The following is a 15,294-nucleotide window of genomic DNA, read 5'->3' as shown; positions in this document are numbered from 1 at the left end:
ATACTCCATATTCCTTTATTTTCTGTTAGATGGTCTGAACATGACTTAATGCAAGTTAAACCCTTCAATGGAAACGGTCATATCGGGCAATACATAATTGTTTTTTTTTCCAAATTATTTGAATCCGGGAAATTGGTGACCTTACTTTAATTTAAACCATGTCAGCTTTCTAGTTTTATCTACCCCCAAAAAGCCAGTTTTGTAATCTTTGATATCAAAGTTCAATTCTCCATGCAGAAACGACCATTTTTTTCTGTGTCTTGTAGCATCGTATATTCTTAAAATATTTTCTCGCACAATATCTGGATATCGGTCGGCATGCAACATTGCAAAACCACACGTTTACAAATGAAAATCATCACTCAGACTATAGTCGTAAAGTAGGACAATAAATGAACAAAAGACAAAAATTAAACCCGGGACAGTCACATAGAAGTACAAACAATAGATCATCAACTCTGAAAACTAAAAGTAAAATAGAAACTTTGATCAAGAAAATCATGCAGGGGCGATACCAGAGAGTGAAGAGAACTTGCTTCTTGCTAGACACTTTCCGTGAAAACAATTTGATATTAAGACATTTTTTTGTTTAATTTTTTTTTTTTTTTTTTTTAATTTCTAACATGAGGCATTTGCCTCATTTGCCTCAATGTAGTTACGGCCCTGCAGCTAAAATGAAAAGAGGCTAAACCAATTTAAAACATATTTCATAAGTATTCTAAATAAGGAAGGCATTTTATATACAAAGGCTTTTATGATATAACAAAATTCATAAAAATCTTTATTGAAAAAATCAACATCAAAACAACATTCAGTGAGAGAAGAATCCAACAAAAATACAAAGTACTCAAACTTAATAACAATAATCAAATTAAATGGAAATAACACTATATCTATAATAAAAAGCCTTTCTATCTGTTCAGATTAGACATTATAGTCCTGTTTATGAGAATATTATATGTAAGTTAGTCATAATAGTGCAAGTAAGAAATCGACTTTCTGGTAGCACATCACGTATAATTGAAATAAAAGTGTAACACGCATAAAAGACCCATTGGAAACATGTGAAGTCATTTTCTTCTTTTTATAAATAACGGATCTCTGATATTCTTGGGCTTACTTTTGATGAAGATGGTCCTGACAGTACTGTAAGAAAAAAGGAAACATGAATTCTTAAGTTGTGACAGTATTTTTAAGTGAAAATTAAGTCGGCAGGTGAATTTAGCTAAAGCTAATGGCTGAAATCAACAATACTAAAACTTTATAGTGACAATCATTAATGTGTATCAATGATGTTTCTAATATTAAGTATTCAGAATACTATATAAATAACACATAGCTGAGAGGGTGATAGAGCAGATTGGTACCCCGAGAAAACATTGTCAACCGCGGCGAAGCCAAGGTTGACAGTGCTTTTTTCGCGGGTACCAATCTGTTCTATCACCCTCTCAACTATGTGTTATTTAATTTATTTTACTGAATGTCCTATTATCAATGTCTTTTATAGCTGAATTTTATTTAAAAGTACATAACAGCGTTACTGCATGGTATAAGAAAAATCAACAGAAGTGAAACAAGATGTTTTAAATTTTTTTTGACAGTCAAATAAAATCTGAGCCAAAACGTACGTAAAACTTAAGAATTTTATGTAATTACATTTCATTGTCCTTTAAGTTATCGATTTGTGATTGGTCTGGACGATGGGGTGACATTTTCACCCACTCAGCCATGTGATAGAGTAAATTAACACCCTCGTATTAGCCAATCAAAAACATGGCATTTTAACATAAAGTATAATAAATGTAGTTGTCTGCTCTGTAGCATTGCCACTTCTGCACTTTTTCCTATAACATAATATTGAATCAGTCTGGTATTTTCATTCTGAATTGTTTCTGCTCATAAAAATGCAATACAAATGATTTATTTCTAAAACGTGTATGATGTATGTGGTTAACAGGAATTAGATGAGTGAAACAAGTATGTCACACAGTAATGTGTATGATGTATAGGTGTGTGGTTATTAGGAATTAGATGAGTGAAACAAGTATGTCACACAGTAATGTGTATGATGTAGAGGTGTGTGGTTAACAGGAATTAGATGAGTGAAACAAGTATGTCACACAGTAAACCTTTTCAATATGACTATTGGTACCAAATATGAAAGAGCTCTGAACTGATGCTGCGAAACGTGTTTCAGTCAGATGGATCTCTATAATATCCGGAGACAATAAAACCACTAAAGCCAGCTCTACTTAAAACGAGGTGTAATAAAAAAAGGTTAAAATATGAGTTTCTTATTAACTGCGAGTTAAATATCTGTAGCAATATACTTTAGCTATGACACAAAACATCTTACACAGCAGATGTCTTTTGAACACATGCACATACACTTACTTTTTCTTAATTTTCTTCCTGCATAATATTGGAACTGCTATGATTGTAATCAGTACTACTAGTCCCACACATCCAATAACTATATAAACGTATATCACTGAAATATAAATATAAACAATTGTTTGCACATATCCTAAGTCAGGAATCTGTTGTTTAGAGGTTGTACATTGACCAATGATGTTTTACTGTACAAATTGTGGCATGGATGAAGCGGTGTTTCATTGGCACTCTTGCACTTTCTATACAGTGTGACAACTGTCATGCTCAGCTCTCTTAGTTTGAATGCCCGCATTTTTATAACTTACACAGCACGTGCTTCCAGATTAATTAAAATATGAGTTTTAAATTTGTTGGATCTAAATTTTAGATTTTTGAATCATCACCCAACAGTAAAGAATACTAAATGATAAAACTAGAGGCTCTAAAGAGCCTGTGTCGCTCACCTTGGTCTATGAAGGACACAGATGGATTCATGTCAAAATTGTGTTTGTAGATCTTACTTGAACATTCTTGTTACTTGCAATTTTCTCTATCTATAATAAACTTGGCCCTTTAGATACAGAAGAAAATATTTTGTAAAAATTTATAAAAACTGGTTGTCCCATTTATCTGAAAATTTCAGAGCATAGATCTTGACTTGATAAACAATTTTACCCTGTCAGATTTGCTCTAAATGCTTTGGTTTCAGAGTTATAAGCCAAAATCTACATTTTAATCCTCTGTTCTATTTTTAGCCATGGCAGCCATCTTGGTCGGTTGGCCAGGTCACCGGACACATTTTATAAACTAGATACCCCAATGATGATTGTGGCCAAGTTTGATTAAATTTGGCCCAGTAGTTTCAGAGAAGAAGATTTTTGTAAAAATTAACGACAACGACGGACGACGACGACGACGGACGAAGGACGGAAGACGACGGACGCCAAGTGATGAGAAAAGCCCACTTGGCCCTTTGGACCAGGTGAGCTAAAAAACCAACTGTCATATTCCTAACTTGGTACATGCATTTTCCAAAAAAGAGATGATTGGTTAATCCTGACGTTTAAAGCAAAAATTGTTAATAATATTAAAATGAAATCAGTCAACTGCACCTAGGTCCGAAGCGAAGACGGACATCAACACTTAAATGATCTCAATTGACATTTTTACGTCGCATGTAGGGCAGCACAGATAACCGAAGAGTTATGAGTTCCCTACTTCTTATTAAAGATAAATCTTACTGTCGCACAATGAATGCATTCGATAAGAACACTTCTTTTTAAATTTTGTAAAATTATAACTTGTCCAAACTCACAATTAAAAGATAGTGCTGATGTTGTTGGTATTGTTGCGTTTGTATTTGTTCCTTCTACTGTTGTCAAAACAGTTGTCTTTTCCATGGTTGTTGCATCAATGGCACCTGTGACATATGTCATATGGGCTTGTGTTAAATTTGTCCCATCATTTGTTGTGAAAGCAACATTTGTTGCTTCAGTTGTTTTGATGGTTGTTTTGGTCGCTAGGGTGCTTGTCAATTCTGATGTTGTCATTTTGTCTGTTGAGATATTGTCTGTTGTAGCTTTGGAACAGAAATAATAAAAATATTTGATAGCTTTAAAAAAAAATCAGTTGAAGAAAGTAACTATCAAATGATCTATTTTATCCATTAAATAAAGGCAACAGTAGAATTCCGTTCATGAATCACAAATCCGGATTACAAACTAAAACCGAGAGAAATCCAATAACTTTTTAACAAATAAATAAACTGACATTTACATTTTCTATTTATTTTCTGTATCTACTTCAAGTTAACTGTTAAAATAATAAATTATATTTTAAGGTTTGAAGTAAAAGATAGTCCATTTACAAAGAAAGAAAAAGGAACCCGTAAAGAATGGACAAATCCACCTAAAAAAAGGTCAACGAAATGTATACTTTCTTTTCCTTTACTTCCAAATATATCAACGGTTAAAATAAGATGTTTTGAATTATGTCAGTACAAATGCACTTACAAAAATGCATAGCTGACCTAATGATAACATTTCGAACTTAAAGTCCACCATAATTTCGATTGCTTCTTAATAATAATTATTTCTTAATTTATTATATACGAGTGTTTTCTATTGGTTTAAGTAAATGTTGCTAGCAGTAATTGATATATTGGTATTTTTTTATTTTGTATATTAGATTCCAAGCAAGAATTCAATGCATAAAATTTATATCAAATATTTAAAATAAAGTATGTTTTTTAAACTTTAATAGTCTTCAAACTATGTTTAACAGAGAAACTATAGTGTAACAACTGCATACGCATTATCAATTTCAAAAACTATGCTCTTCAACTTTGGACTTGACAATGTTTGGCTTTATAACTATTTTGATCTGAGCGTCACTGATGAGTCTCATGTAGACGAAACGCGCGTCTTGCATATTGAATTATAATTCTGGTACCTTTGATAACTACTATAAGCGCTTCTGACATACATGTATACAATCCATAACGTGGTGTTTTCAATTTTTTATCATGATGGCGAATAAGTTCAAATTTATATGATTGTATTTTTCTGCATATATGTAACTGCTATACTATGTTTTTTATACACATTTCTCATTATGTTAACTACCTATATATATTGAAAAAAATATTAAAAAAAATATCACAATATATTGTTTCACATTCATAAATTGACAAAATTTTATGTCAGGTCCTAAGTGTGCTGTCGACATCCGACCTGACGTCAATAACAAAGACAATTGCAAGTTAAATGCATGGGATGAAAAAAAAAAAAAAAAAGAAAACAGATTTTTCAAACAATATACCAATAAAAAGAAATGCAGCAGTTAGCTATCACGCTAAGAAAACTTACTGTCGATTGGCAGAGAATAAACATACTTCATTCCAGTATTACTGTTCGATGCATAACTATACACCTGTTAATTAGAAAACAAATAGATTTAATCTTTTAGACGCACAGGAAACTTATACCAGATAAACACACGTTTGATTGGGATATTGTTGCTTCTGTCGGCTAAAGGCTTGTCAAGTTTTTGCCATAAGTTTGTGTCATGAATAAATACAACTAGCTTTTTGCAATACTAGTAAAAAATCTTGATAAACAAGAATTTGTCCATAGTACACGGATGCCCCACTCCCACTATCATTTTCTATGTTCAGTGGACCGTGAAATTGGGGTCAAAACTTTAATTTGGAATTAAAATTAGAAAGATCATATCATAAGGAACATGTGTACTAAGTTTCAAGTTGATGTAACTTTAACTTCATCAAAAACTACCTTGACCAAAAACTTTAACCTGAACTTTGCACTATCATTTTCTATGTTCAGTGGACCATGAAATTGGGGTCAAAACTATAATTTGGCATTAAAATTAGAAAGATCATATCATGGGGAACATGTGTATTAAGTTTCAAGTTGATTGGACTTCAGCTTCATCAAAAACTACCTCGACCAAAAACTTTAACCGGACGGACGGACGGACGGACGAACGGAGGCACAGACCAGAAAACATAATGCTCCTCTACTATCGTAGGTGGGGCATAAAAATCAGAATAAAGGATGCACACCTCATTTCTGTTTTTATATTATTTATAAAACAAGTAAAAGCAGATGTTGTTAAATATAACTGAAGATCCCCGAACTACACCTGTGTCGAGGGAATACAGTTTTATTTCAATGTTTCAAAATACAAGGTTAATAATTATTCTAGAAGCGATAATTACAGATTTTAATTAATTTTCACATGTATCAATGTATAATCATTCATTTTACAAACCTTCACAATCACCGGATTTGTCAAAGGTCCTTTTGCATGCATAATCGCAACATAAGCATCATTATGCCACAAAGTTCCGCTAGAATTGATCGGACTATCTCCTGTTTGAAATTTCCGACTGCCATCGTTAATGCTACTCGTTATAATTGTATCCCCATCTTCAGTAAATATTTCTGAATTGATAAATCGAATAACTATTCTTTAAAATCATCTCCCCTTCAATACCTTAAAGGTAACTTCGATGTCAAAAAGATATTTTTACTTATTATATAGATATAGGAAGATGTGGTGTAAGTGCCAATTAGATAACTCTCCATCCAAATAACAATTTATAAAAGTAAACCATTATAGGTCAATGTATGGCCTTCATCACGGAGCCTTGGCTCACACCGAACAACAAGCTATAAATGGCCCCGACATTACTAAATTTAATGCAAAACCATTCATTTACCTTTTATGTCTGTTTGTATTGTTCACACATCGTTGTCAATATAATGGAATTGATGCGACTGTCATACAAGTTTGGGGTTTAGCTAGCTATAAAAATAGGTTTAATCCACCATTGTCTACATAAGAAAATGCCTGTACCAATTCAGGAATATGACAGTTGTTATCCATTAGTTTGATGTGTTTGAGACTTTAATTTTGCCATTTAGTTAGAGACTTGTCGATAAGTGGATTTTGTTATTCAAGTACCGTTTACCATGGTTAAATATATGAAATCGGTATTAGTTTGTTATTTAGGACATCCTTGACCTGTATGGAAAAAATGATTCAAGTGAAGACATTGTATTTCTTTTAAAGGTGTTGCAGGTAAATCGAAATTGCATGTGATACATCAAACGGACTAACATTTCATGCAGCGCTCAGATTCCTTGGGTAGTTCTTACCTGTGTAATACTGCTTCATATCATTCCACACAAATGATATTTCTATGTTATATGCACCAACTGGAATTTGTGTCCACTCTTTTCGTTGCCCTATTATATATATATTTAAACATGTAAAGGGAAGTCATTGACCATTGAAAATCTACATATACGGATTGCACGTGTCTCGTTGGTATTAACGTTATGCTGGTTACACTTTGTTTGAAAAAAAAATATTTGCGGCTTTTAAATAACATTTTATCATGTAGGAAGTATGATTTAAGGTAGTTAAGATAAATAAATGTCTATCAATTCAGAAAAAAATAAAGGTATTTAATTAAAGCACTGCACGGAGTTGATTTGCATTACTTGCAATAATGAATTATATTATTAATTAACTAACTTAAAAAAAAAATACAAAGATACATGTATTTAGTTAAACTTCCAAATCAGTAAGTTCCAACGTTATAAATAAAAAACGAATCATTGAAATTTCTACAAAAATAAAGTACGAGTCAGCATATTTGAAAGACAAACTATAAAGTAAAAAAAAACATATTTTTAATAAAACTGGATCTTTGGATGATCTATTCATGTTTTGTATGCGTTTTACGTAAAAGTAGTTTTACTTTTTAATTGGTTATCTAATTTTTAAAGCAACGTGGAATATTAAACGACTTACATATATGCAAATTTTAAACATAATACAATTTATTTTGTGTTTAAAACTCCTGTCTCAAGTATAAACCAAATGTATACTACTCAGAACAAAAAAATGTAACAAGTGTCTAATTCTGATCAGATAGTACATTCAATTAATAAATTGTTGTCTTTTTTTTCAGTTTGGAAATACATTACCAGGAGTAAAATTTATGATTTGATTTGGGATGGTAAACCTGACAAGGTAAATCGGAAGCGGTTTTGTCAAGAATACTGCAGATGTGGTTGATAAATGATTGATTTGAGAAATGTTATACAAGTGCTAAAATGAATTGGGTTAAAAGGTGTTTATTTCAAATTCAAAGTGGATTAAATTATTTACTGCTACACAAAATATAAATTTTACAGGATTGGCTTATTTTGGAACAACTAAACAATTAGATAATGTTTTTAGGAAAGACGTTTTTGTGCCTGTAATAATATATCGAGACTCCGACATCCTTGTAATTTAGAGGAAGTCATATCTTCGACTATATGGTATAATGAGATCATAAAAATTGATAACGTCGAGGATCAAGATGGCCGCTGAGCTGATAACACTGTAAAAAGCTCCCAATTTTTGCAATATTTTCAGCAGTTTAAATGTCTGAAATGGATTAATTCTATGGCCAAGAAGATGTTTTTGAAGTGATGCATCCATTGTTATGCTTTTTGTGTGATATATTTCAAGAAAATAGGAAATATTAGACATTTTCAAGGATTAAATTGTGTGCAATATGCCTGGAGATAGCAACCCTTCAAATAGACTTTCAAGTCAATCAGCAGATAAACAGAAACAGGTAAAAACTGTTCAGTCTTTATTAACAGCTAAGAAAGATAAAGATAAAAGTACACAACTTACAAAGAGAACTCGCTCAGATGTGTCAACAGATTCTAATACAAGTATGGATTTATCAGGGATAATTAATTTTCAAAAAGACTTGGATGAAATCAAGTTTATCCTCAGGGATGTTACAACAAAAGATGATCTAAATGAAGTAACAAAAGATATTGTAAAAACAGCTGACCTTGAGAATATGGTTACTGGTATTGTGAAAAAACTTTTAGTAAATTTGAATCCACTTTAGATATAAAGATGAATGAGAGATTGAATAAAATCCAAACAGAAATGCAAGAAAAGGTGGAGGCCTTATCAATTGAAAATGAACATTTGAGAAGGAAGATAGATCAAAATGAAGCCAAAACAATATCAATTAAAAAAGAAATGTCTGAAACAACAGAAATTGCTAAAGTAACAAATATAAGCAGTAACTACAATGAACAATACTCCAGAAAGAATAACATAAAGGTGTATAATTTTCCCTGGAAAGAGCAGCAAGATCTCCGTCAAGATTTCATACAAATGGTAAAGTCTGACTTAAATATAACACTGCATGACCGCGATATTGTAGTCATTCATCGTTTACCTGCACAGCGAGAACCACGACCATTAATTGTAAGGTGTTTAAATACTGACGTAAAGAAGAGTATCATGAGAAAAAGAAAAGAACTAAGAAACAAAATAAAATTTGTAGATGATGTTACCACCAGAAATATGGCTCTTATAAAAAGACTAGAAGATAGTGGAAGGTTTGATCAGGTGTGGTATTTCAACTGTGGCATTTATAGCAGAACTGATAATGGTCTCCAAATGAAATATGGGTTGTATGATGACATCAACAGAAGACTGATAGAAGGGAAGTAACTCTGACTTTTTGGAGGTTAAGAAATATACATGTACTTTGTTGATTTAGACTACTCAATACTGAAAGAAGTGAGATAATTCTAGCTACCTTTTAAAAAAATCCAATTATTACTCAAGTTTGTATATTATTTTGAAATTCTTTGATCTGATTATATATTATGTAAAATTGATAACGTCTGTGTTTATCATAGAAGATGGGCATAAAATGGGGTATGAACTGTGAATGACTTTCTAGATGAGCAAGGACATACATTGTCCTATCAAAATTTTGAACGGTTATATACTTTTAAACCCACATTTTTTTCAATTTTACAGGATTAAAATAGCATTAAAACTGGTTACAATCTATGGGAATCAAGACTGAAAGGAAAAAAAAAAACCAACAAGCTTTGTTACCTTTTAAAATTAACATTTCAAAAAAAAAAGGTTCAAAGGACATGTATACTATTTTAAACATACAAGGTGCAATACTATTTGTAATTGAAGCTGAGCAAAAATGGGAGAGTATATGGAATAACGTTGTAGGAGATTGGAAAAAAAAATACATAATTGTGTCACTAAAATTTCAAAAAATATGAATGCTTGGATTTTTTGAAACAACACATATTGAAATTCCGTCACATGTGGATATTGTCATGTTTGGTCTTTATGATAACTATAAACTAAATTTTATAAAAATATAATGTCAACTTAATAGCTAAGTATTTCATCTACAGATGTAAGATGCAAGAGGAAAAACCTCATAGAAGGACTTAAAAATTATATATCAAAGAAAATTTAATTTTAGAAAAGCATATTTCCTAAAAAATATGAGTGCGAAAGATTATAACATCTACTTGAACCCTGGGATAAAGTGATTTATTCATTTAAAAGTGAATTATAATATAAACGTTCTTGAAATTTTATAACCGTTATCACTATATTATTTGATGAAAATGTTATCTTTTGTCCATATATATATTGTATTCTGTTATATCATATCGTATTATCATTACTATTTTTGTTTACTCTCATTTTCTTGATTATGCTTATTTTTGTCGCTTGCTTTATTATGTGCCACTAGAGATATTATGTGTCAATGCCTGCCAATCCATGATGAAGAAAATAAAATATTAAAAAGGAAGAAAAATCTGTTTATATTTACATTGAGCTACATCATCAGTAAAATATCCCTCTTGGATAATACATGTACTATTGTCACCATTACACACGCCGCATCCATCAAATACTCCAGCATTCAGAGTATTGGCGCAGTCGAATGTCTACAAGATAAGGAGTGAAAACATAAATATATGGGTGACAAAGAATTTCTTCTATTAATAAGAGTGCGTAAGGTGTTTACAAATTATGTGTTTATTCCACTCACTAAAAAGGAGTTTGTGTCGTAGGAAATTGCATAACGTTCTATAAGATTTATTTTACCCTGCAAATTGCTCAAATGGTCGTCCCCACCTTCTTGACAAGCACTAACTTTCAATTCTCAAAAGCTTTTCGATTGTTGCATCTAGAAGAGTATGAACTGCTTACCGCCCACTGTGCACAGTCTTTACTCTCTATGCTTTAAGGTGGCTCGGGGGGTCTTAATCATTTTTTTCTAATATAAGATTTCGCTCTATTTTTTTATAAATGAACTTTACCTTATACTTAGAATAAAATAATAATACGGGGTCACAATCTGCCTTCGAAAGAAGCATACACTTTTGTAAAGGTACTTTTTTTGTTGAACTAATAGGAGAAATATAGGTAATATCGAAATAAAAAAAAAAACTTAATTACAGAAATCGCTCAAATTTTACAATAGTTTAGTTTAAGGACAGCTTTTTTGAAAATTATAATAAAAAATATAGGTCACCGATGAGTAAAAAAAAGATATTTCAATTTTAATGCCAAAAAAAATGGCATTTTTGCAACAAAGGCAGATAATTTGGAGCTTTTTCAATGATAAATACATGTTAAAAGTCATCTGGGGCAACACAAATTGCTTTTTTTAATGATTTTTGTACCATATGATAAAGTTAGAACTAATAAAGGTATTTAATAAATTTGCAATGAAAAATAAATTTTTTTTCAGAAATTTGTATACCCTCGAGCCTCCTTAAAAGGCATTTTGAATTAATTTCGTTCCATTTTTAAAATGTTATTTTTCACTCTTGGACATGTATAACTGAATTTTAGAATTTGGTTATATTTTGATCCCTTCTTTAAACTGTTTATTTTCTTAACTTTAAAACTTACTGAACATTCAAACAACCATTAACACTATGCATTACCTGACAATACCCTTCTAAGCAAGCAGAATAAAATCCTGGACGTCGGGAATAGTCATTTGCATCAGTTGTATCCAAGGTTCCTGGACACGGCGTACCGTTTTCTATCAATCCAAATCTTGTAAAAGAAGGTCTGGTATACCCTGGAGCCGATTCACAAAGAACTTCACATACACCATGGTCTAAAAACACAATGTAAAATTAACACCAACAAGACAGATACAGCAAACAACACAAATACAAAATAATTGTATAGGTGAAAAAAAGCTAACTATACAAAACATCATTCTGCAAACCAGTCGAACTAAACAAATGTAAATGAATATATCAATGATCTATTACTAACACTAAACTAGATATGAGAAAAAATAATCAAGGACGTTCTTAACTTGAAAAAAGAGGAGACAGATCGATACCAAAAGGACGTTCACGCTCATTAGTTGAAAATAAACTGACAACGCCACGGCAAAAAACAAAACAAAACAAAATCGACAAAAACACAAACTACAGTACACAACATTGGAAACTAAAGACTGAGCAACACGAACCCAACCAAAACCCAGGAGTGATCTCAGGTGCTCCTGGAGGTAATCTGTTCTACATTAAATTGTGTAATTTTGATATGGTCAGCACTAAAAATTCTGAAAAACACCCTGATGTATTGTCGGATTCAATTAGACAGAATTGGAAACAATTTACGATTATCTGAACAATTACCCGTTTGTTGATTTTAGACCAATAAAATCTGTAACGTGCGTTATCAGTGGAGGGGAAGTTAAAACCGCAACAAATCTACGAAAGTGTTTGCTGAGAACAAACATTTAGAGCTTGTATTTTTATCTGTTACAGTGGGAGATATTTTGCAATGTTATGGATATATTGTTGATGTACAATCAAATTGTAAAATAACAAAAAAAATGGAGCTCTATGGAAATTCAAAACGGAGAGTTCAATATCCAATGGTAAAATCAAAAGCTCAAACAAATCAAATCAAATGAATGTAAAGCAACTGTCACATTCCCGACATGGTACGTGCACCGGAAAATGGAGATTTATAAAGGCAATATTAGTATACTGCTTTTCAATAGTCATAAATTGATTTAACTAACACACACCTGGGACACAAACCAAAATAAACAAGAGCAACACGAAAAATCAGCACAACAACAGAAATACTGATCTACAAACACCAACATACATAGGACTGCACTATGATTTATCTACTGCCATCTTCCTGATTTTCTACAGGACATTTTAAGAAAATATGGTGGGTTGATCTTGGTTATGTGGCTAGACAAACCTGCTGCTTATATGGCTGTGTTTAATACCGCTAAAATGACAACATTACGTGACAGGAATACAGTACAATAAATGCAAGAAAATTTACGACAGAGAAATACATAAATAATGAATATAAAAGGGCATTTCAATATGTCAACCACAGAATAACAACAAAAACCTAAAGTGAATTTATGACCGAACACAAATATAGCACAAATAGAATAATGAACCTGGTTGTATAGCTAGCAAATATTCCCTCGTTTTGACAACAATTTGTGAGCAAATGATCTAAATTATATACAATTCATATTTTAATTTGGATTACATTGATATATCCTTCAGAACAAGAAATTAAAAAAACCAGACCTGGCTTCCTCTGACTAATGTTTCGGCTTACACCTAGAACTTGACATAAGAGCCAGAATCTATGACAAACGATACGATTTTAATTATCAATTCTTACCGCCATAGTAGTACTTTACCAACATCACCTATATCTGAGATATACATTTCCCAAATCACAATCATTCGGTATTCAAGAACTTCCAGCTGCTACTCAGACTCTTGTGAACGTCACCAGTGTCTGAGCAGAAACTTTATGAGAGACTTTCCGTTTTGAATTTTGCTCCGAGATCGTTTTTGTTTTGTGATTTAATTTTGATGAACATGGTTTAAGTCCAATAATGTCTCAGCCTTCTAAAAACAATTTATATAAAGATACCAAAACCCTTGTTGATAATTTTGTGTCAACTTCATTAATATTACACGATGGTCTTGAAGCATAGATGATAAGGGTTAAGGTTATAACACATTGCTGTCTGCTATTCTTCTACTTTTGACATTTTACTATTTGTCTATTTGGGGTTTTTTACAATTTGTTTTCAATATAATGGCCTTTTATGCTACTATCACACAAGTGAGAAGTTAAGCTATAAAATCAAGTTTAATCCACCATTTTCTATATAAACGAATGCATGTACCAAGTCAAGAATATGACAGTTGTTATCCATTCGTTTAATGTTTGATCTTTTGATTTTTTCTATTGATTAAGGAATTTCCGTTTTGAATGTTCTTCGAAGTTTGGTATATTTATTTTTTTACTTTTTATATATTCTACAATTAGTAAATATGAATATGAGCCAGGTGTTTTTTTTTTTCTACGTACTTAATGATGAGTAAATAGATCCGGAAGCTGTATATTCTGTCCCATTAATAATGTTGTTATCAATCAGTCTTTGACATGTTTCATTTGCTCTTTGTTCTATAAGAGTAGAATCTGTACCACTGTCCCCATCACATGGCTGAAAAAATGTTATGAAATGGATGTTTGATGTTGGTGATTACTATTACTATTGTAATGCAACAAAACCTATTTTGACTTTTTTCTTTTCAATATTTCTATAACAACTTATTCGAATCAGATCAGATTTGTTGAAAGTTTCTTTTGACTAATTAAAAAAAATTATATGAAATTATAATTGGAGAGCACATTTACCCTGTTGTTGAGATCAGAAGTATCAATTTATTTACTATCAATCTTCCGCGAATCAGTGCGCTACGATAGGCAATTAAATGTATTTTGATTTTTTTACAGCACGTTAGGATAACATATAATTTTGACATGAAAATGACTGCACTTTATTTGAACTGAAGATAAATCAGTCATTGATGCTTGACAATTCAACATGCAAAGTAATGGGCCATGAAAAAGATTTTCATTCCGTAAATGAACTGCCCAATATTATTCAGATTGATCTCTATTAAAAACACAGGTTTTGAATTCATCAAACAATCTATTTCGAAATGTACTAAGAAGACCTTATAGTATATGGTGTGCACATAAAATCACCAGCAGGTTTTGGTATAGTGTGTGTAAATCAGTTCTTACTTTTCTATGCAATGTTTTGTTCTATTATTAATGTTACTTTTACTGTAGGGTCTGTTTTCTGTTTATCCATTTGACGTGGCTCGGTAGTTATACATCCCGTCAATGTGTTTGTATTATCTTTCATTTTGATGTTGTGTTTTGTACGTGTGACTTGTTTTGTGTTGTTTTTTTTTTTTTTTTTGTACAAATGGCGTGGTTCTGTACTTTTAAAGATCTTGCCATTATGTTATTGTTATATTATAATTTTGAAAATACTTTGAACGACACAATTATTTTACTCGCGTATTGGTATGAACTAAATGTGGATTCTAAACAATCTAAAGAACTTTTGGATAATTTTAATTCTGGTCTTTTTCTGAATTTAGTTCTAACAAACATTTTTTTTAACCCTGTATACCACCATTCTCCATGTGAAATTAT

At 31.4% G+C, this 15,294-nt stretch overlaps 1 protein-coding gene across 1 annotated transcript in view; it reads right to left on the bottom strand.

The window, feature by feature from the left end:
• Nucleotides 1-768: 768 nt before the first annotated feature.
• Nucleotides 769-15,294, bottom strand: part of LOC143067126 (A disintegrin and metalloproteinase with thrombospondin motifs 6-like) — a 59,179-nt gene continuing 44,653 nt past the window's right edge. Inside the window, exons 19-27 of the mRNA XM_076240180.1 lie at nt 14,152-14,287; nt 11,709-11,887; nt 10,583-10,700; nt 7,056-7,145; nt 6,166-6,338; nt 5,241-5,304; nt 3,689-3,952; nt 2,395-2,491; nt 769-1,146 (exon numbers count right to left, since the gene is read on the bottom strand). Coding sequence (XP_076096295.1) covers nt 1,071-1,146; nt 2,395-2,491; nt 3,689-3,952; nt 5,241-5,304; nt 6,166-6,338; nt 7,056-7,145; nt 10,583-10,700; nt 11,709-11,887; nt 14,152-14,287 — 1,197 coding nt within the window. The 3' untranslated portion in view covers nt 769-1,070. The remainder of the gene's footprint in view (nt 1,147-2,394; nt 2,492-3,688; nt 3,953-5,240; nt 5,305-6,165; nt 6,339-7,055; nt 7,146-10,582; nt 10,701-11,708; nt 11,888-14,151; nt 14,288-15,294) is intronic.

This window comes from Mytilus galloprovincialis, chromosome 3 (assembly GCF_965363235.1).
Source record: "Mytilus galloprovincialis chromosome 3, xbMytGall1.hap1.1, whole genome shotgun sequence".
Taxonomy (NCBI): domain Eukaryota; kingdom Metazoa; phylum Mollusca; class Bivalvia; order Mytilida; family Mytilidae; genus Mytilus; species Mytilus galloprovincialis.
Note: the sequence above shows the minus strand (reverse complement) of the source record. Positions and strands in the feature narration are given on the sequence as shown.